General features: G+C 47.4%; 1 protein-coding gene across 1 annotated transcript in view; it reads right to left on the reverse strand.

Moving 5' to 3' along the window:
* Nucleotides 1–573: 573 nt before the first annotated feature.
* CRTAC1 (cartilage acidic protein 1) overlaps nucleotides 574–21,951 on the reverse strand; it is a 779,202-nt gene continuing 757,824 nt past the window's right edge. The window contains exons 15-16 of the mRNA XM_075348409.1: nucleotides 6,042–6,167; nucleotides 574–1,442 (exon numbers count right to left, since the gene is read on the reverse strand). Coding sequence (XP_075204524.1) covers nucleotides 1,309–1,442; nucleotides 6,042–6,167 — 260 coding nt within the window. The 3' untranslated portion in view covers nucleotides 574–1,308. The remainder of the gene's footprint in view (nucleotides 1,443–6,041; nucleotides 6,168–21,951) is intronic.

The following is a 21,951-nucleotide window of genomic DNA, read 5'->3' on the forward strand; positions in this document are numbered from 1 at the left end:
CGTGCGGCGTCACTAAGCGGCCGCCCAATAGAAGCGGAGGGGCGGAGATGAGCGGCCGTAACATCCCGCCCACCTCCTTCCTTTCTCATTGGCGGCGGCCGCAGGTACGATGTTGTTCCTCATTCCTGCGGTGTCTTACATAGCGATGTGTGATGCGTCAGGAACGACGAACAACATCTTACCTGCAGCAGCAACGATATTTGAGATTAGAACGACGTGTCAACGATCAACGATATGGTGAGTATTTTTGATCGTTAACGGCCGTTCCTGCGTTTCACATGCAATGACGTCGCTAACGAGGCCGGATGTGCGTCACGAATTCCGTGACCCCAATGACCTCTCGTTAGCGATGTCGTTGCGTGTAAAGCCCCCTTTACTATGGACTATCTGCAGCCCCTGCACTTAAAATGTAGCCCCTCATTCGGCTCAGCAGCACAAATTTGTAGTTATTCCAAACAACAAAAAATGATAACCAGGTATCCCTTCATCCACCCCCTGCCAACTCGGTACAGATACACATGACTGCAAGGTGATGTGGGGGGAAAAAAAAAAATCACAAAAAATTCTGTAAAAAATTTTCAACATAGAAACTTTATTTAATACGTCATTTTCTGATGACACTTTCCCTTTAGGAATATTAATTATATACAGATACAGAAGGCACCAAGTGAAGTTTCATTGGGCCAAATGAATGATCCGTGCCACGGCGTGATACATAATCTGCTTAGCAGCGCTACTCCAATGCAATGTGAATGACTGGCCGTGCCACGCAAGTAGCATGGTGGCCTCAATACGATAATATCATGGCATGCCACAGAGGGTCAGTAAATGTTTATACTGAGAATTTGAAAAATGTAACTTGGAATTCATAAATAGAAAATGATAAATTCATGAATATGATACGATGAGACTCTAAGGCTATGTGCGCACGTTGCGTATTTTCATGCAGTTACGCTGCGATCTGCACCGCAGCGTAACTGCATGCGTCCTGCGTCCCCAGCACAATCTATGAAGATTATGCAGGAGACGTGTGCACGTGGCGTCTTAGAGCGCAGCGCTTCAGCTGCTGCCCGAAGCGCGCGTTCTAAGAAGTGACATGTCACTTATTCCGTGCGCTCTGCATGCATCCCCCCGCTCTGTCTATGGGAGGAGCTGCACTCAGAGCGCATGGAATCAGCTTTTTTTTTTTCACTACGGACTCTTTCTGCAGCGATTTGAAGCGCACGTGTGCTGTTCAAATCGGTGCAGAAATTTCTGCAGGGACAGAACGCTACGTGCGCAGATAGCCTAAGAAAAAAATCCAAAATCTTATCCCTGTTTGAGACACTTCTTCCCATCACTGGCAAGGTAGAAGCCATTGTAACAATGGCAGTGATAGGATCCAACATCATTGTGACAGATGTGATCACAGACGGAACCGCTTTCCTCACATTCATTTATATCTGAAAGGAAAGAAAATAATAAGTGAGTAAAGGACAAAATAATAATAATAATAATTTTCATACAATACTACTGCTACCAAGACAGTGCCGTATACACAGCTCCTATCCTTACCATCTCCTTGTGGATTGTAAGCCCACATGGTTAGAGATTTGCTGCTAAAATCCATTTTTACTAAAATCCATTTTACGCAAAACAAGTTGAGCTGCCCCTTCACTGAGGGATCAGGTTACAGCTGCTTACTGAAGTATATGGAAAGAAGGGAAAAAACAATGAAAGAGGCAAACAGACATATTGTGCTGTTGCTTTCTTGTATGTGTTTTATCTCATCTAAGTGCTGGATTAACAGCTACACTTCTCAGTACAGCTGTCCTCCATGCTGCTGCTGCTTGTGAACATGTGCTGCAGAGAGACAGGAGAGCGGGAGTCTCTCATGTCTGGGTGTGCTGTGTATGGGAGACATTATAGCAGATAGTTTCCACCCACTAGCTCAGAGGCAACTTACCGTATATACTCAAGTATAAGACGAGTTTTTCAGACCATTTTTTTATACTGAAAAAGTTCCCCTCGGTTTATACTCGAGTGAGGTTCCCACAAAAACATACGCTCATCTGTCCTCTGTTCCTGCAGTGCCCTCTTACCTGGTTCTTGCGAACCGCAGGCACATAGACTCCTCGGTGATTGTGACGATGCACGTTGCTGCCGCTGCAGCTGTCATTGCTTTACTACAGTTAAATGCTTTGAAGCGATGACGGCAGCCGTGGCAATATGCACCGGCTGCGAACACCGCTGCGAGCACTGTGTGCCTGTTGGTTGTAAGGAGTAGGTAAGAGGACACTGCAAGAACAGGGGATAGGTCAGAATATATTTTGTGTGGGTATGTGAACAAGAGCATAAAGGGGTCAAGAAGGGGACCGGAATGAGGACATTAGTAAAGGGGCACATTACTACAGGATGAGACACAAGGATGGGCACATACTACAGGGCATATGATACATTTTCACAGGAGACAATATGGCTACATTTCTACAGGGGACAATATGGGCACATAACTACAGAAGACAATATGGCCACGTTACTACAGGGGCCAATATGGGTACATTACTACAGGGCACAATATGGCCACGTTACTACAGGGGCCAATATTGGCACATTACTACAGGGGACAATCTTGCCACGTTACTACAGGGAACAATATGGCCACGTTACTACAGGGGACAATATGGGCACATTACTACAGGGCACAATATATCCACGTTACTACAGGGGCCAATATGGGCACATTACTACAGGGGACAATATGGCCACGTTACTACAGGGGACAATATGGCCACGTTACTACAGGGGACAATATGGGCACATTACTAAAGGGGACAATATGGCCACGTTACTACAGGGGACAATATGGGCACATTACTAAAGGGGACAATATGGCCACGTTACAACAGTGGCCAATATGGGCACATTACTAAAGGGGACAATATGGGCACATTACTACAGGGGACAACATGGCCACATTACTATGGGGGACAACATTGCCACATTACTACGGGGGACAACATGGCCACATTACTATGGGGGACACTTCCCACCCTAGGCTTATACTTGAGTCAATAAGTCTTCTCAGTTTTTTGTGGTCAAATTAGGGGCCTCAGCTTATACTCGAGTATATACGGTAAATCATATAATGGTCACATACTTGACAAGTTTTCAATTTCTCCTGATTTTCAAGATCTCTGTTTGCTGTCTTTGAACGGCTATTGTTATTTTTTACCCTGGACATGTGATGGACACAAAGGTGCATTTATTGACAGCAAGCGTATTCTGTCACATTACCATCTATTGTAATGCAGAGGACGCATTCTATATGGCCATAGAAGAGTAAAGGCTCAGACAATTAAGGCTGTGTGCACACAGTGCGTTTTTGATGCAGATTTGGTGCAGATGTGTCACAAGTCAGCATTCAAATCTTTATGCCAGCAAAGTCAATGAGAATTCTGAAGTTTTGTGCACACGTTACTTATTTTTCCGTTGCAGATTTGGTGCAGAAAATAATCTGCAGCGTGTCAACTGTTGCTACGTTTTCGCCTGTGTTTTTTTTAGCCCTTCCATTCATTGACTTCATTAAGAAAAACGCATGGCACAAAAACTGCAGGTTCTGGCAGAAAAATGCACCAGAAAAATGCATTTTGGAGGATTTTCTGCCAGAAGGTGCAGATTTGATGCAGAAAATTTCTGCACCAAACACTCAATGTGTGCACCTAGCCCAATAGTTGACGCTTCATGGTGACACAGCAGAACCAATAATAAGACCAGAACTCACTTAAATTAGAACTAGTGCAAAAACTGCAGCCGATCAACATAATAAAAAAATGTATATTCCGAGATGTATTAATCTTTATCATTCCCCGAACGTCTCTTAAATTACTTATTCAGATGGCGCTGCGGTGATGAGAGCGCAAATGTATTCACATTTACTGCAACTGATGAGAATTCTGACACGGGAAGGTTGGAAATGAGGCTCCAGATTAATATATTATCTGACCCACTGACTCCTCACTAATTGCACCTTCTGATTCATTGCCTGAGGCATTACCTTGGTAATGTCTCTGCTTATTTTACATATCACTGAATTTTAAAAATGAAGATAATCTTTAGGAGGGGTTGGCTCATCTCAATAACTCCTTACTCTGTGCTGTGTTAGGTCATATGGATATTATAGAAGGGAGGGCTGCCCTTGGGAATTAAAGGAGCACACCCGTTAATTATTCCCTAAACCTGTAAGTAATGTAGTGTACGTGTACTGATATACGGTAGTTACCGATCGCCATCTTCTCCGGTTTCCAGGGTGGGTCCAGTCTTCTGAGTCGTGTCATGGCTCTTCCGACTTTCCAGCTCCCACTTAGGGGTACTTTGCACGTTGCGACATCGCTACTGCGATGTCGTCGGGGTCAAATCAAAAGTGACGCACATCCGGCGCTGGTAACGACGTCACAACGTGTAAAGCCTAGATGCGCCGATAAACGATCGCAAAAGCGTCGTAAATCGTTGATCTGTGTAGTGTCGACCATTTTCATAATTTCACTGCAGCCACAGGTACGATGTTGTTCCTCGTTCCTGCGGCAGCGCACAACGCTGTGTATGAAGCCGCAGGAGCGAGGAGCATCTCCTTACCTGCCTCCACCAGCTATGCGGAAGGAGGGAGGTGGGCGGGATGTTTACGTCCCGCTAATCTCCGCCCCTCCGCTTCTATTAGCCGCCTGCCGTGAGACGTCGCTGTGATGCCGCACGACCTGCCCCCTTAGGAAGGAGGCGGGTCACCGGCCAGAGCGACGTCGCAGGGCAGGTAAGTGCGTGTGAAGCTGCCGTAGCGATAATGTTCGCTACGGCAGCTATCACAAGATATCGCATCTGCGATGGAGGCGGGTACTATCGCGCTCGGCATCGCTAGCATCGGCTAGCGATGTCGCAACGTGCAAAGTACCCCTTAGACATGGGTTGAGATGAGCGACGCCCAAAAGTAAACTTTGAAGTTCATACCGGACACCTAGTGAACCCCGGAACAAGGATTTCCAACCAGATGTCTGTGTTACTGTTTGGGATTGCCAGCTGAATAAAGCTTGTTGAATGCCCACAGCATTGTGGGCATGTCAGAGCCATAGTATTGACATGGCTGTGATTGGCCAGCGCAATATGTGACTCGGCCTCTATGAAGGTTGGGTCACAGGTTGCACCGCCATTTTGCATTCTGATCTTGGTGCAGTGAAAAGTGCCCTAATACCGTCTGGTGCAAATGTGCCGCCAAGGGGTATGGGGTACTCGGTCCTCCCTTCGAGTGTGTGATCAGATAGGCGTAGGATGGTGCTGTGATGTTTCCAATGCTTTGCTGCCATGGTGGTCAAGTGTTTATCCCTATTCCTGCAGCCTCAATTCTCCAGGTAAGTATGGCCTAGAAGTGCGAGGGGAACCTGTTCTGTCCTCCTGGCTGAAGAGTGACAGACTGATGTTATGCTGTCAGGCCAGGTTCCCACAATCAGGATTAATAATGTTTTCGATACAGCATATTTCCAAAATGAGTAGACGCACAGTGGATGGGATTTATAGAAATCCCATGCCTACTGTGCTTCTTTTTTCTGCAGTGTAAACTGACATGCGACTCGGTTTCCTGAGCCACCTCATGTCAATTTATGCTTGAGAAGACGCGAGTGTTCTCTATGAGGAGAACACAGCAAAAGTTTGCAGCACCCAAAACCCTGATCGTAGGTATGGACATTGCGTTCTCCCTCGGACAACACTCACGTTTCCGCAGGAGAAGACATGCTACGTCCAGGGCGCAGTGTCATCCGGATCGTGGGAACCTATCCTAAACAGAGCAGAACACACAGACATTAGTTAGAAGATGGCAGGAGTCCAGGCAATAGATCTCACTTGGCTTGGCAGCAGATGCTTGACATTGATTGCAGTTCAGTCTATTTTCCACTAATATGCTTTTTTTTTATCTGTGCCACAGTTCCCATGTTTTTTCACTCAATGCTTACATACCAGAAACCCTGTATCTCTATCAATAACCAATGTTATAAAAGGTAACCGGCATTACTCACCAATGCAGTCACTCTCCGAACCTGACTTCAAGCGGAAACCTGGGTGACAGCGGCAAAAATGACTCCCATCCACGTTGATGCAAATTTGCTGACACTCGTGAAAACCGATGGCGCATTCATCTATATCTGATTGGCAGAAAGCAGTCAATATTAAGAATGACTATAATGTTGCTGACATGTATGTATTTAAAAACAGGTAACTCCAATTAATAGAACTGAGCAAAAAGATATGTAGGACCCTGGTCCAGCGGTCACATTGTTAGTTGATGGATGCTTGTTCACTGGCTATGGTGAACATTTCTAATAAAACTTAACCTTTATTAAGTAGCTGTAGTACCCGGGTGTTGCCCGGGATCGTAACTGTCTCTCTGTCTGTCTCCCATCTTCGTCTGTTTGTGACTGTCTGTCTCTGTCTCTTTGTCTCTGTCTGTCTGTCTCTGTCTATCTCTGTCTGTTTATCTGTTTTTGTCCGTCTGTCTCTGTCTGTCTCGGTGTCTGTGTGTGTCTGTGTCTGTCTGTCTCTTTCTGTCTGTGTCTGTCTGTCTGTCTCTGTCCATCTGTCTCTGTCTTTTTGACTGTCTCTATCTGTCTCTGTGTGTGTTTCTGTCTCTGTCTGTCTCTTTCCCAGTCTGTCTCTTTCCCAGTCTGTCTCTTTCCCAGTCTGTCTCTTTCCCAGTCTGTCTCTTTCCCAGTCTGTCTCTTTCCCAGTCTGTCTCTTTCCCAGTCTGTCTCGTTCCCAGTCTGTCTCGTTCCCAGTCTGTTTCGTTGCCCGTCTGTCTCTTTGCCCGTCTGTCTCTTTGCCCGTCTGTCTCTTTGCCCGTCTGTCTCTTTGCCCGTCTGTCTCTTTGCCCGTCTGTCTCTTTGCCCGTCTGTCTCTTTGCCCGTCTGTCTCTGTCTCTTTCCTTATCTTTTTCCTTGTCTCTGTCTCTTTCCCTGTCTCTGTCTCTTTCCCTGTCTCTTTCCTTGTCTATCTCTTTCCCTGTCTCTTTCCTTGTCTCTTTCCTTGTCTCTTTCCTTGTCTCTTTCCTTGTCTCTTTCCTTGTCTCTTTCCTTGTCTCTTTCCTTGTCTCTGTCTCTTTCCCTGTCTGTCTCTCTGTTTCTTTTCCTGTCTGCCTGTCTCTTTCCCTGTTTGTCTGTGTCTGTCTGCCTCTGTCTGTCTCTTTGACTGTCTGTCTCTCTCTTTCCCTGTCTGTCTGTCCTCTCTTTCCCTGTCTCCCTCTCTCTGTCTCTCTCTGTCTGTCTGTCCCTGTCTCTTTCTGTATCTCTCTATCTGTCTCCCTACTGACATCTTATTACCTTATACATAAGCTTCTTATACTAACAGTTTATTTTGTTCCTATAGCAACCAGGATTTTTGAGAGTAATGTGGGCTTCACACGAGACGATCTATCGTGCGATCGCACGAGCGATCGCACCCGCCCCCCGTCGTTTGTGCGTCACAGGCAATTAGTTGCCTGTGGCGCACAAAGTCGTTAAACCCCCGTTACACACACTTACCTGCTGAGCGACGTCGCTGTGGGCGGCAAACATCCACTTCCTGAAGGGGGAGGGACGTTCGGCATCACAGCGACGTCACACAGCGGCCGGCCAATAGAAGCGGAGGGGCGGAGATGAGCGGGACGTAAATATCCCGCCCACCTCCTTCCTTCAGCATTGCCGGCGGGACGCAGGTAAGCTGTGTTCATCGTTCCCGGGGTGTCACACGGAGCGATGTGTGCTGCCTCGGGTACGATGAACAACTGACGCAAAGAAGAATAAACTATTTTTTTAAAAATGAGCGACGTGTCAACGATACACGATTTGTAACCGATTTGCGAATGTTCAGAGTCGCTCAGAGGTGTCACACGCAACGACGTCGCAAACGATGTCGGATGTGCGTCACGAAAACCGTGACCCCGACGACATATCGCACGATAGATTGTCTCGTGTGACGCCTGCATAACTGTAATGTGCGGGGTTAAATCTTCCCGTCCAAACATAGTCTATGACGCTCCCGGAGTCACATGGAGTGTCTGTGCAAAATTTTGTGATTGTAAATGCGACGGTGCGGATTCCTTTAGCGGACACACACACACACACACACACACACACACACATGCACACGCGCGCGCACACACACATGCACACGCGCGCGTACACACACACACACACATACACACATGCACGCACACACACACACATGCACGCACACACACACACATGCACGCACACACACACACACACACATACACATACACACATGCACGCACACACATACACACACTTTTATATATTAGATTTATTTAAAACTTGCACAATCAACCACCATTTAAACTAAAGCCTATTCAAACCACTTAACCATTCTCGGCTCGGACACCAATATTATCAGAGGAATAATCCCAATAGGGCTAGGTATACCACCCCAAAAAAAAAAGAGATTGTCACCAGTTTCAATAACAGAATTTTCTTGCTTCAATAGCTTAATAAAAGCTGGAATAAGTCTATTATTGCACTAAATTCTTATTAAAATGACTAGTGCATCTTCTTAGTGATATATTATTTTAAATTGACCCCGATATTGTCAAAGGGAACTTTCCCCATAGGGTTTTCCATAAATCACCTCCAGATTTTGGATTTTCCCAAACTCCGGACTAGAACAATTAATATCCCTTTAGGGTGTAGTATATCAATAGATGCACTAAATTCTTATTAGAGTGGCTAGTATTCCTGTCACAATTCCGCTGTACAGAGCATCTGCTGCGCCTTCCTGAATTACGGAGCCGGCAGTGACATTATTCCTCGGTGCAGAGCATCTTACACACAGGTGATGTTCTGCTGCGCCTTCCTGAACTACAGAGCTGGCAGTGACATGTTTACTTTGTGTAGAGCATCTTGCAAATTTGGAGATTTTTGATGTGTTTCTTAGAGCACTAGCTGACAGGTTGATTAATAGCGCAGGATTCCATGCAGGTTCTGGGAGGTGCTGATTGCTCGAGTGTTCCACGTTCCTGGTAATTGCTCTGTTTAATTACTGAGCATGCTCTCACAGAACCTCACCAGTCGTACACTCTGGTTTTACAGTTGTGCTGTTGGCTTGTGTTTGTGTTCTGATCTAAGTTTCTTGACCCCAGACTGTTATTTGACTCCTCTTTGCCCACTCCCTGTTCATGGCTTTTTTTTATGCTTTTTTATGCGTTTTTCCTTGTTAATTTTAATCAATAAAAGCAAAGAAAAAGCATCCCAGCAAAGTCTGACATTCCTGACTTGCTGTGCACACGCTGCTTCTTTTTTCCTTCCAGATTTTGTTGCTGAAAAGCCTAAGCTAAGCTAAGCCTAGCCTAAGGCTAGCTTCACATCAGCGTTTTTTTGCCTGAAGGCAAAAAAACGCAAACTGAATGTGACTGGATCCTTTTTTTTGAAGTCCAACGCATGACACCGCAAGTGACCTGAACGTTTTTTAACTGCATCCGTCTACCGGATCCAGCATAAAAACGGACCGTTCACTTGCGTTTGCATGCATTTGGGTCCTGTTTTCCTGCTTAGTTTTGACGAATCCGTTTATTCTATGTCATCTGCCATTCAGCTCTGCTGCATGGCCGGTGACAGCAGACACGGACAGAGCGATGTAGCAGAGCTGAATGGCCGCTGACAGCAGACACAAACAGAGCCGCACGATTAGAATGAAGTCGGATGAACTTCACCCGCTGAGATCTGTGGCCGCGGGTAACCTCACTGACAGCTCCGCTGATAGCGCGACTCACTTCAGTCGCTGCGGAGAGCTCACAGAGAGCGGCTGTGGTCTGTGACCGCTCTCTGTCAGCTTCTGATGTAGCAGAGCTGACAGCGTCGAGGGACCTCTGTGGATTACGTTGGACATGGAAGGGTTTTTGGGGACTTTAATAAAGTGGTGAAAGAGGTTGTTGTTTTTTGTCATTTATTTCAAATAAAGGAATTTTTGGATGTGTGTTTTTTTTTTTTTGGATGTGAGACATCTGGCATGATTAACCTAGGACTTAGTGGCAGCTATGGTCTGCTGCCATTAACTCCTTATTACCTCGATTGCCACCGCACCAGGGCAATTCGGGATGAGCCGGGTACAGTCCCGGGACAGTCGCATCTCATGGATGCGGCTATTCTGGGCGGCTGCTGGCTGACATTTTTAGGGTAGGGGGGCTTCCCATAATGTGGAGCTCCCCATCCTGAGAATATCAGCCTTCAGCCGTGTGACTTTATCCTGGCTGGTATTAAAATTGGGGGGAACCGCACTCCGTTTTTTTAAAATTATTTATTTATTTATTTTGCTTCATGATATAGACCCGCCCACCGGCGGCTGTGATTGGTTTCAGTGAGACAGCTGTCAATCATCGTGGGGGCGTGTCTGACTGCAACCAATCATAGGCGCTGGTGGGCGGGGAAAGCAGGGAATACGAGATTGAATAATGAGCGGCCGGCATTTTCAAAAGTGAAGAAGCCACCAGAGCAGTGTGAACGCCGTGCAGCGCCGCGCCGGTGATCGGGAATCAGTGAGTATGAGAGAGGAGGGGAGAGGGAGAGACCGAAAGAGAGACCGACTGACAGAGAGAGAATAGAGCCGTTTAATTTTTAAAAAAAAGTTATAAATTGATACATAGAAATATAGATTTATAGAAAAACTAGAAGGTGGCCCGATTCTACGCATCGGGTATTCTAGAATTTACGTATTGTGTAGTTCATGTATGATTTTTGTTATATATATATATATATATATATATATATATATAGATGTTGTTGTGTGTAGTTACCAAGTGTTTGTGTAGGGGCTGTACATGTTCTGGGTGTTGTCTGGGTGTGACGGGGGGTGAGAGCGGTGTTGTATGTGTGTTGCGTGTGTTGCGTTGTTTGTGGAGCGCTGTGTGTCTGTCGCGTTGTGTGTGTGTGTGTTGCGCGGTTTGTGTGTGTGTGGTGTGTTTTGGGGGGAGGTATGTTTTGTGCAATGTGTGTGTTGTGCGGTATGTGCGTATATTTGTGTGTGCCGCGGTGTTTGTGTGTTGGGTGTTGTGTGTGTGCAGCGTTGTCTGTGTGTGTGGGTGTCTGTGTAGGGCAGTTGTTTGTGGTTCCCAGTGTGTGTGTGGTGTGTTGTGCAGTGCGCGCGCGTGTGTGTTGGGGGGAGGTGTGCACTTCCCATCGTGCTCCATCCCCCATGCAGCGCACTCCCCATCGTGCTGCATCCCCCATGCAGCGCACTCCCCATCGTGCTCCATCCCCTATGCTGCGCACCCCCCATCGTGCTCCATCTCCCATGCTGTGCACTCCCAAACGTGCTCCATCCGCCATGCTGCGCACTCCCAAACGTGCTCCATCCGCCATGCTGCGCACTCCCAAATGTGCTCCATCCGCCATACTCCGCACTCCCCATCGTGCTCCATCCCCCATGCAGCGCACTCCCCATCGTGCTCCATCCCCTATGCTGCGCACCCCCCATCGTGCTCCATCTCCCATGCTGTGCACTCCCAAACGTGCTCCATCCGCCATGCTGCGCACTCCCAAACGTGCTCCATCCGCCATGCTGCGCACTCCCAAACGTGGTCCATCCGCCATGCTGCGCACTCCCAAACGTGCTCCATCCGCCATACTCCGCACTCCCCATCGTGCTGCATCCCCTATGCTGCGCACTCCCAAACGTGCTCCATCCGCCATGCTGCGCACTCCCAAACATGCTCCATCCGCCATGCTGCACACTCCCAAACGTGGTCTATCCGCCATGCTGCGCACTCCCAAACGTGCTCCATCCGCCATGCTGCGCACTCCCAAACGTGCTCCATCCGCCATGCTGCGCACTCCCAAACGTGCTCCATCCGCCATGCTGCGCACTCCCAAACGTGGTCCATCCGCCATGCTGCGCACTCCCAAACGTGGTCCATCCGCCATGCTGCGCACTCCCAAACGTGCTCCATCCGCCATGCTGCGCACTACCAAACGTGCTCCATCCGCCATGCTGCGCACTCCCAAACGTGCTCCATCCCCCATGCTGCGCACCCCCCATCGTGCTCCATCCCCCATGCTGCACCAGCATCAGCCTCTCTACCCGCAGCATCAGCCTCTCTGCCCGCAGCATCAGCCTCTCTCCTCCCAGCATCAGCCTCTCTACCCGCAGCATCAGCCTCTCTACCCGCAGCATCAGCCTCTCTGTCCCCAGCATCAGCCTCTCTGTCCCCAGCATCAGCCTCTCTCATCCCAGCATCAGCCTCTCTACCCGCAGCATCAGCCTCTCTACCCGCAGCATCAGCCTCTCTACCCGCAGCATCAGCCTCTCTGTGCCCAGCATCAGCCTCTCTCATCCCAGCATCAGCCTCTCTCCTCCCAGCATCAGCCTTTTCTGTCCCCAGCATCAGCCTCTCTCCTCCCAGCATCAGCCTCTCTCCTCCCAGCCTACCCCAGCCTCAGCCTCCCCCAGCATCAGCCTCTCTCCTCCCAGCATCAGCCTCTCTCCTCCCAGCCTACCCCAGCCTCAGCCTCCCCCAGCATCAGCCTCTCTCCTCCCAGCATCAGCCTCTCTCCTCCCAGCATCAGCCTTTTCTGTCCCCAGCATCAGCCTCTCTCCTCCCAGCCTACCCCAGCCTCAGCCTCCCCCAGCCTCGGCCTCCCCCAGCATCAGCCTCTCTCCTCCCAGCATCAGCCTCTCTCTTCCCAGCATCAGCCTCTCTCTTCCCAGCATCAGCCTCTCTCCTCCCAGCCTACCCCAGCCTCAGCCTCCCCCAGCATCAGCCTCTCTCCTCCTAGCATCAGCCTCTCTCCTCCCAGCCTACCCCAGCCTCAGCCTCCCCCAGCATCAGCCTCTCTCCTCCCAGCATCAGCCTTTTCGGTCCCCTGCATCAGCCTCTCTCCTCCCAGCCTACCCCAGCCTCAGCCTCCCCCCAGCATCAGCCTCTCTTCTCTCAGCCTCCCCATCCCAGCCTTCCCCAGGATCAGCCTCTCTCCTCCCAGCCTCCTCCAGCACGCCGTGCTCCTCTGCCGACACTCACAGATCCGATCGCATACACTGACACACACCCGATCGCATACACTGACACACACCCGATCGCATACACTGACACACACCCGATCGCATACACTGACACACACCCGATCGCATACACTGACACACACCCGATCGCATACACTCACTCATTGACGATATCGCACATACGCGCTTATACTCACAACATCCGGAGATACCACATGCTTCTGGCCATGTGATCCTCTGGCAGGTCCTGGAAGCTCACAGCACAGTATCGCCGCCGAGAAGCAAGCGATATCCCAGGATGTTGTGAGTATGTGGATGCGATGTGATGTGTGTGTGAAGTGTGTGTGTGTGAGGTGTGTGTGAGAGCGAGTGTGATCTGATGTGTGCGTGTGTGTATTTTCCGCCGCTGCAGGACCTTGATGTGTGGATGTGATGTGATGTGTGTGTGAGGTGTGTGTGAGAGTGAGTGTGATCTGATGTGTGTGTGTGTGTGTGTGTGTGTGCTGTTATGTGTGTGCGTGTGTGTATTTTCCGCCGCTGCAGGACCTTGATGCGCTGGTAACTATGCTACCATGGTTACCAGCGTATCTCGTCCCCCGCTCGCACGGGAGCCCACACCAGCATACGCCGGCCAGCCCCAGCAATGCGAGGGTATGTGTCGGCTGGTTTGGCGGCGTACGCTGATGTGGGCTCCCAGGGGTACAGTACTCACCTGGTAGTCGTGGCTCCCTGACCGTGTCGGTTCGGGGAATGCGTGGGGGGGCGGGGCCAGAGCTAGCGTGCATTGTGTGAGGGGGGCGGGGTGTGGTCGAGTTGCCAATGCCTGCAGGGTGCCGGGGCGAGAGGCCAATCTGTGGGGGGGCGGAGCCTGGGCGAGCGGCCGGCCAATCCGTGTGGGGGCGCAGCCTGGGCGAGCGGCCAATCTGTGCGGGGGGCGGGGCCATGGCGAGCCCAGCGGCCAATCAGCTTTGTGTCACCGTAAGGACACAATTTTGGAGCAAGACAGACAGACAGACAGACAGATAGACAGAATAAGGCAATTATATATATAGATAAAGATAGAGAGATAGATAGATAGACAGAGGGATAGATAGATAGAGGGATAGATAGATAGATAGATAGATAGATAGATAGATAGATAGATAGAGGGATAAATAGATAGAGGGATAGATAGATGCATAGAAATATATATATATCTAGACATGGATAGGAAGTAAGCCACATTAAGGAACTAAATATAGATAGATACATAGATACATAGATAGTTTAATTTTGAATATAAATTATATTCAAATTTATAAAAAAAATATTGAGAGATTGCTATAAATTTAAGTTAGATGAATATTGATAGATATAATGAAAAATAAACATATATTTAATGTACATTAAAATTCCATTTTATTACTATATATATTTTAAAATAAAACTATATAAATGTTGTATGTAGATTTATTGGGCTAAATAAAGATTTTGAAGACTTTAAAACAAAACCATGTTCTTCTGATTTTGTTTGTCAAGGGAAAAAGGATCCTTTTTGTCGCATACAACCGATATTGTGAAAACACAATCCGGCGCCATTGAAATACACTGCAGCTACTGCTGCAATGTACAGGATCTGGTGAGCTGCTGTTTTTGGTCTGAGACAAAATAACGCTGCATTTAGCGTTTTTGAAAGATGGTTAAAAACAGCAACTCACAGGATCTTGAATCTGCCACATGCAAATGGATGCAAACGCATGTTGCCGCGAGTCCATTGACAATGCATTGAGCAGACAACGGATCCGGCAACATGCAGTTTGCGTTTTTCTGCCGACCGGCAGAATACCGCTGATGTGAAGCTAGCCTAAGCGATTCCTCTCCCTGCTTCCTGAACGCTGTGATCGCACTGGGATTAAACTGCCGGGAGTGGCGCGGGGACAGCTCCGAGTAGTAGGAGCTGGGTCCCTGCTGTATCAGCAACCAGAGACCCAGCGGCAACTGCAGGGGTACAGTGCCTGAACCCACACGATCGGCCATGATTAAAAAAAGCACATAAACTAGCATAAAAAACAGCATGTGAAACAACGCACAAACACAATAAAAAAATGCACGTTTTTTCAGCTGTTTTTTTTTATATCAAAACATGCTTTTTGTGTGTGCAGAAAAGAAGCACACAAAAAAGCAACAAGGGCACATTTCTTACTCAGATCAGCACTCCTCCCATTTGACACAGGTGTTTTTAATTAGCAGGAGACTGCAAACAGTGTTCACACACTGGGAGCTTGTGGAAGGTGAGTGTACAGCTCCTTTCACATGGTGCTGGTGTCGTGTGGGGGTGGTTTTGCGTTGGTGGGGCGGTGTGGCCTGAAGTCATGGGGACTCTGCCTTGCAGCATGGCTGATGTGAGGCGTCAGATCACCTGCCCTGCTGGTACTGCACCTTCAAGGCATAGATTGGGGACCCACTCAGAGGTTTGCCGTGGCTTCATAGAGTCTGAATGTTAAACCAAGAACCTCATGTTCAGGTATTTAATTTTTGCCTAAAGGCTTTTAGATCAAAGTGTAATTTTGGGATGTGCGATTCATGTCTTTTTTTCTTCCAGGTGTGCTATATTGGGTTGCCTTTGATATTGCGGCCCAGTCTGCCTCTACGTGTTTCTTCACCCCTATATCGGGGGGGACACATCAGGACGCTTAACTAGGCCTTGTGCCTACAGGGCTTTTTTTCATGCTTTTTTTCCTTGATTTTTTTTTAACCGATAAAAAGCAAGGAAAATGCCTCCCAGCAAAGTCTATGAGAATCATGACCTGCTGTGCCCACAGTGCTTCTTTTTTCCTTGCTTTTTCTGTTGCTGAAAAAGCGACATGTCAATTGTTTCTGCTTTTTTCCCTATCACAATACATTAGAAGCATGAAAAGAAGCAAGAAAAGCATGAAAAAAAAGCACAAAAAGGCAGTTTTTTTGTGCTGAAAAAAAAAAAGCATGGGGGGGACTAAATGGCTCCCCCTAAGGCTATGTGCCCACGGGGACAGTGTCCTGTGGATATGGTGCAGGCATTCTGCATTGAGGATACAGTACCATGTCTTCGGCGCTGCAGCGATCGGGGGAGTTCATACTTACCTCCATCATGCAGCACCTCGCTTTCCGGCGGCCGGGTCACTCTCTCAGCGTCTGCAGGAGAAGGTGGGCAGGCCTGAACTAGCTCTGGCTGTCAAATGACCGGAGCTTGTGCAGGCTCCGCCCACCTCTTCCTTCCTGTACCTGGATTCACCGCGCTCCTGTACACCGGACGGAGAAAGTGACTCTGGTGAGGCAGGTAAGTATATGGGACCCTGCGGAGAAATCCGCAACAATAATTGACATGCTGCAGATTTTTCCGCACGAAAATCCGCATGATTTCCGCTGCAGAAAAATCCGCAGCGTGGGCACAGCATTTCCCAAATGCCATAGAAATGGCTGGGAAGTAGCTGTGCTGCAGATTTCTGGAAAATCCGCGGCTTTACCGCGAGAAATCCGCGGCAAAATCAGCGCATTTTCCGCAGCGTGGGCACATAGCCTAAGATGTCTGGGGTTATCAATTTTGTGGCACAGATACGCCAAAGTTTGTAACATTATGAGCCTCTCATGATGTTCAGTGGTGATTTTTTTTGCTTTCACATCAGTTCTAGTTGTACACTTTGGCCAGGGGCTATCATACTAGTACGTTACAAATCCTTACTAATTATAGGAGACCATCAGCAGACCTGTGCCTTTAATTTTTTAGATATAATAAGTCAGGAAATCACTGGTGCGCACGCCGGTAACATTCAGTTATGTAACAGCGGGGGGCGAGCAGCGCATCATAATTAAAAAATTTGCAGACCATTCATTATTCAGTTGGTTAAATCATCTTCATTATTGAAGGTAAATAATATTTTTTGCAGCCTGTGGCCACGATCGCCACATTTTCTTTAGTATTGCATCAAAATGCAATTAAAACTCTGAATTCCGTTACATATTTAATAAAATAGAGTGAAGCACTAATTGCTTGAGGGGGTAAACTTTCTTATATCCCTTTGGTCTATAACCCCCTCTCCATGATTGAATACATTTAAATTAAAAGTGTCCAAACACCAAATGGCATTTTTGTCTAGCAGCCGTTTTCACTGGATCCTCCAGACTCATGTACGCTCCATTCAGCCGGGCTTGCAAGTGTTCTGTATAGGGATAGGGAAGTTAGTCGCTGCCAGATAGCTCTGATATTGAGAAGTAAATGATCGGGCAGTAAAATTCAATATGACCCATCCTTCTCCCATACATGTGATTAGAAGATAAGCAGATCAATATTTATATTTTCAGTTTTAGGCTTAAAGGCTCATTCACACAATCGTATTATGGCCACTGAATGGGGCCTATTGTTCCCTTTAAGCCTTATTACAACACTTATTTTTATCCATAGCAACCAATCAGAGCTGAGTTTTCATTTAATAAACTGCTCTGGTAATTTGAAAGCTGAACTCTGATTGGTTGCTTTAGACAACTTGGACATTTTTGATAAATAAGCTTAATGACAAAGATTATATTAACACGATTTGTTGTCTATAGCAACCAATCACAGCTCAGCTTTCATTTCATAAACTGCTCTGGTAATTTGAAAGCTGAGCTCTGATTGGTTGTCTTAGACAACTTGGAAATGTTTGATAAATAATCCCAATGGGGGAGTTTATTAAAATAGTGTGCTGTCCATAGCAACCAATGACAGCTCAGACTTTTCTGGTAATTTGAAAGCGAAGCACTGATTGGTTGCTATAGGCAACTTGGACACATTTGATAAATAAGTACGAGGAAGATTACTAAAAAGGTTTGTTGTCCATAGCAACCAATCCCAGCTCAGCTTCTATTTCATAAACTGCCCTGGTAATTTGAAAGCTGAGCTCTGATTGGTTGCTTTAGATAACTTGGACATTTTTGATAAATAAGGACAATGAGGAAGATTATTAAAAAGGTTTGTTGTTCATAGCAACCAATTACAGCTCAGCTTTCATTTAAAAAACTGCTCTGGTAATTTGAAAGCTGAGCTCTGGTTGGTTGCTATATGCAACTTGGACACATTTGATAAATAAGCCCAATGAGAACGATTATTAAATGGGTTGTTGTCCATAACAACCAATCACAGCTCCGCTTTCATTTCATAAACTACTCTGAGAATTTCAAAGCTGAGCTCTGATTGGTTGCTATAGGCAAACTTGGACACAGTTGATAAATAAGTCCAATGAGGGAGATTATTAAAAGGGTGTTATCCATAGCAACCAATCACAGCTCAGCTTTCATTTCATAAACTGCTCTGGTAATTTGAAAGCTGAGCTCTGATTGGTTGCTATGGGCAACAAACTAAAAAAGATAAAAAAGAAAATTAGACTATAAAAGAGGCCTAAATGGGACATCTGAGAAAGATTTTCCTTTGCCAACATAAGTGTGCAATCGATTTTGTTAAAGTGATGTAGCTGGCGGGCATCCAGAACATGGCGCTGATAACGAATGCTTTTAGAGAGATTAATAGCGCAATTTGTTTAGTGAGTGGCGAGATAAAAATATGCGCCGTTAATTTCATCTGTATGTAAACTAAGCTGCGACTGGCTCAGACCCTGGAGCGTAATCTAAGAGATACTTTAACAAAATAGCGCTGACTATCTCCATGTATAAAATATGAACATCGGTGCAATAAAACAGACGAGGGAAATATTCATATCCGTCACTTCCAGCCATGACCTTCATCTGACAGTGGAGATTGATAGATGGGAGCGGACACAGCGCAGGTCTACAGGGCATGATGTCATATAACAAGTATCCCGCACCGGGAAATACTACCACCACCATTCATTTCATCTAAAATGCACCCAAAAACATAGGTTTTTGAGTTCTCCAACTCTACGGGGTCTTCTCTTCTGATATTGATAGTCAGGATTATAACTACCATGTTTTCCCCGAAAATAAGCCCTAGTAGTAATATTCACCATTTTCAGGGTAAGGCTTAAATATAAGCCCTACCCTGAAAATAAGCCCTAGTAGTAATATTCACCATTTTCAGGGTAAGGCTTAAATATAAGCCCTACCCTGAAAATAAGCCCTAGTTGCGGTTTAATAATGAAGTGTCCATGCAGCTAAAAAAGTTAGAATACTGCAGGACACTATATTATAGAAAACAGACACCCCCAAAAGAGTGAAGAAGAAAAAGACAGAAGACCCCACAGTCATAATCACCAGACGCCAAACGGGAGGACCTGCAGTGGAACACACACCCTCACACATCAGATTGCACACCCACACGCATCAGATTGCACACCCACACGCATCAGATTGCACACCCACACGCATCAGATTGCACACCCACACGCATCAGATTGCACACCCACACGCATCAGATTGCACACCCTCACGCATCAGATTGCACACCCACACGCATCAGATTGCACACCCTCACGCATCAGATTGCACACCCTCACGCATCAGATTGCACACCCTCACGCATCAGATTGCACACCCTCACGCATCAGATTGCACACCCTCACGCATCAGATTGCACACCCACACGCATCAGATTGCACACAAACACACCACATCTCACACCCGCACATATCAGATCACACACCCACCCACACCAGATCTCACACCCGCACATATCAGATCACACACCCACCCACACCAGATCTCACACCCGCACATATCAGATCACACACCCACCCACACCAGATCTCACACCCGCACATATCAGATCACACACCCACCCACATCAGATCGCACACCCGCACATATCAGATCACACACCCACACACATCAGATTGCATACAGAATCACACATTAGATCACACACACACACTCACCACATCTGGCGATACTGAATGCTTCCGGCCAGCAGGGGAACCTGCTACGTAGTGCAGTGAAGCGCGAGGACATGCGCAGGAATGCATGGAAGACTTGCGGTTGAATACATCAATGCGTTCCACCGCAGGTCCTCTATGCATTCTACTGCATTATGTCCGGGGTTCTCCTGCCGGTCGGAAGCAATCAGTATCGACAAATGTGGAGAGTGTGTGTGTGCAATCTGATGTGTGATTGTGTGCGCAATATGATTTGTGTGCATGTGTATGAGTATTTACTGTATATGTGCGATCTGAAGTAAGGGAGAGTCAGCTAGAAGCAGGGGAGGACCACTGTGGAGCTCCCGCCGAAGATCGCATGAGGTCCTGGAATTAACACAGACGTCTGGGGTCTGGTAAGTACTCTGACCAGAAGGGGCGAGGCCTCAGCCAACAAAGCTGATATCTGGAAGCAACATTTTTCTGTTGGCTGAGGCCCCGCCCCTTCTGGTCACATGGGTATGACCTCAGTACAGATCCTGCAAGTAAAAAATTAAATCAATTCTATAATACTTCTAATTTGCAATTACTTGCAAATTCTAACAAGGGGAGGGGATAACTATGAATACCCCACAGATATTATCTGATATCTGATCCTCAGCTGCTGTCACTCAAGAAGCTGATGATTTTATAAACTTTACTTTCTTGGATTTCAAAACCTAAACATCAGCGCTAACGACTACAGATATGTATAGAATCAGCCTGATAGGCCAGTATAGCACTGGCTTTAGGTTATATATGAAAATCCTGGTGATTGGTTCCCTTTAAGGACTGTTCTTGGGGGTACATTATGAAACTCTTTTTTTAGCCACTAATAGAACTTGTTCCAATTTTTACATGGAAACTTTCCTTCACTTACTTCCTTGGTTTCACATCTACTTTTTTAATATGGAAGCAGGACTCACAGGCTTTTTTTTCTGAGTGGCTGGAAGATGAAGGACTCACAGGCTTCCTCTATGAGTGGGTGTATAAAGCAGGACTCACAGGTTTCTCTGAGTGGAAGGAGGAAGCAGGACTCACAGGCTTTCTCTGAGTGGGCAGAGGAAGCAGGACTCACAGGCTTTCTCTGAGTGGGAGGGGGAAACAGGACTCACAGACTTTCTTTATGGGCGGGTAGAGGAAGAAGGACTCACAGGCCTCCTCTACGGGTGGGTGAAGGAAGCAGGACTTGCAGGTTTTCTCTGAGTGGGTGGAGTAATGAGGACTCACAAACTTTCTCAATGGGTGGGAGAAGCAGGACTCAGAGGCTTTCTCTATGAGTGGGTGGAGGAAGTAGGAATAACGCATTTTCTCTGAGTAGGCAGAGCAAGCAGGACTCACAGGCTTGCTCTATGTGTGAGTGAAGGAAGCAGGACTCACAGGCTTTCAGTGAATGGGTGAAGGAAGTAGGACTCACAGGCTTTTTCTGTGAGTGGGTGGAGAAGCAGGACTCACAGGATTTCTCTATTGGTGGGTGGGGGAAGCAGGACTCAGGCTTTCTCTATGAGTGGGTGGTAGAAGAAGGATTCACAGGCTTTCTCTATGATTGGGTGGGAGAAGCAGAACTCACATGCTTTCCCTATGATTGGGTGGTAGAAGTGTGGCGCCCCTGAGGCTTCAGTCGCCACAGGGTACTGCACCACAGCTGAGGTGCGGTATTCATCCCGGGTTCGGAGGAGGTCATTCACCAGTATGCACAACACAGCACACAACACTCTCAGTTAGCAGCTGTCCACCGGGACATGGGTCGGGTGGCCCATTAATGCTAGAGATAGCCACTACTGGTGATGGCACCCTATACCGGCTTACCCGGGGGTGGAGTGTAGTGAGTGGGAGGAGGGTGTGTCTAGAAAGGAGTGAGTAGGCAGTTACACAGAGGAGACAGGAAGGGACAGTCTGAAGGGAGAGAAGGGAGAAGGAGAGCTGCAGGAGAGAGTTCCCGGGGACGGGAGGCTGGAGGAACGTTTCCCAGGACCAGAAGGAGGAGAACGGATAGAAACACACACGGACGGAGTGAGGAGTGGAGAGGGAATGGTCGCTGAGAGGAGAGCTGCACCATAGCTCCCTCAGTACCGAGCGAACAGAAATCAGGGTG

The sequence above is a fragment of the Anomaloglossus baeobatrachus genome, chromosome 5, assembly GCF_048569485.1.
Source record: "Anomaloglossus baeobatrachus isolate aAnoBae1 chromosome 5, aAnoBae1.hap1, whole genome shotgun sequence".
NCBI classification, from domain to species: domain Eukaryota; kingdom Metazoa; phylum Chordata; class Amphibia; order Anura; family Aromobatidae; genus Anomaloglossus; species Anomaloglossus baeobatrachus.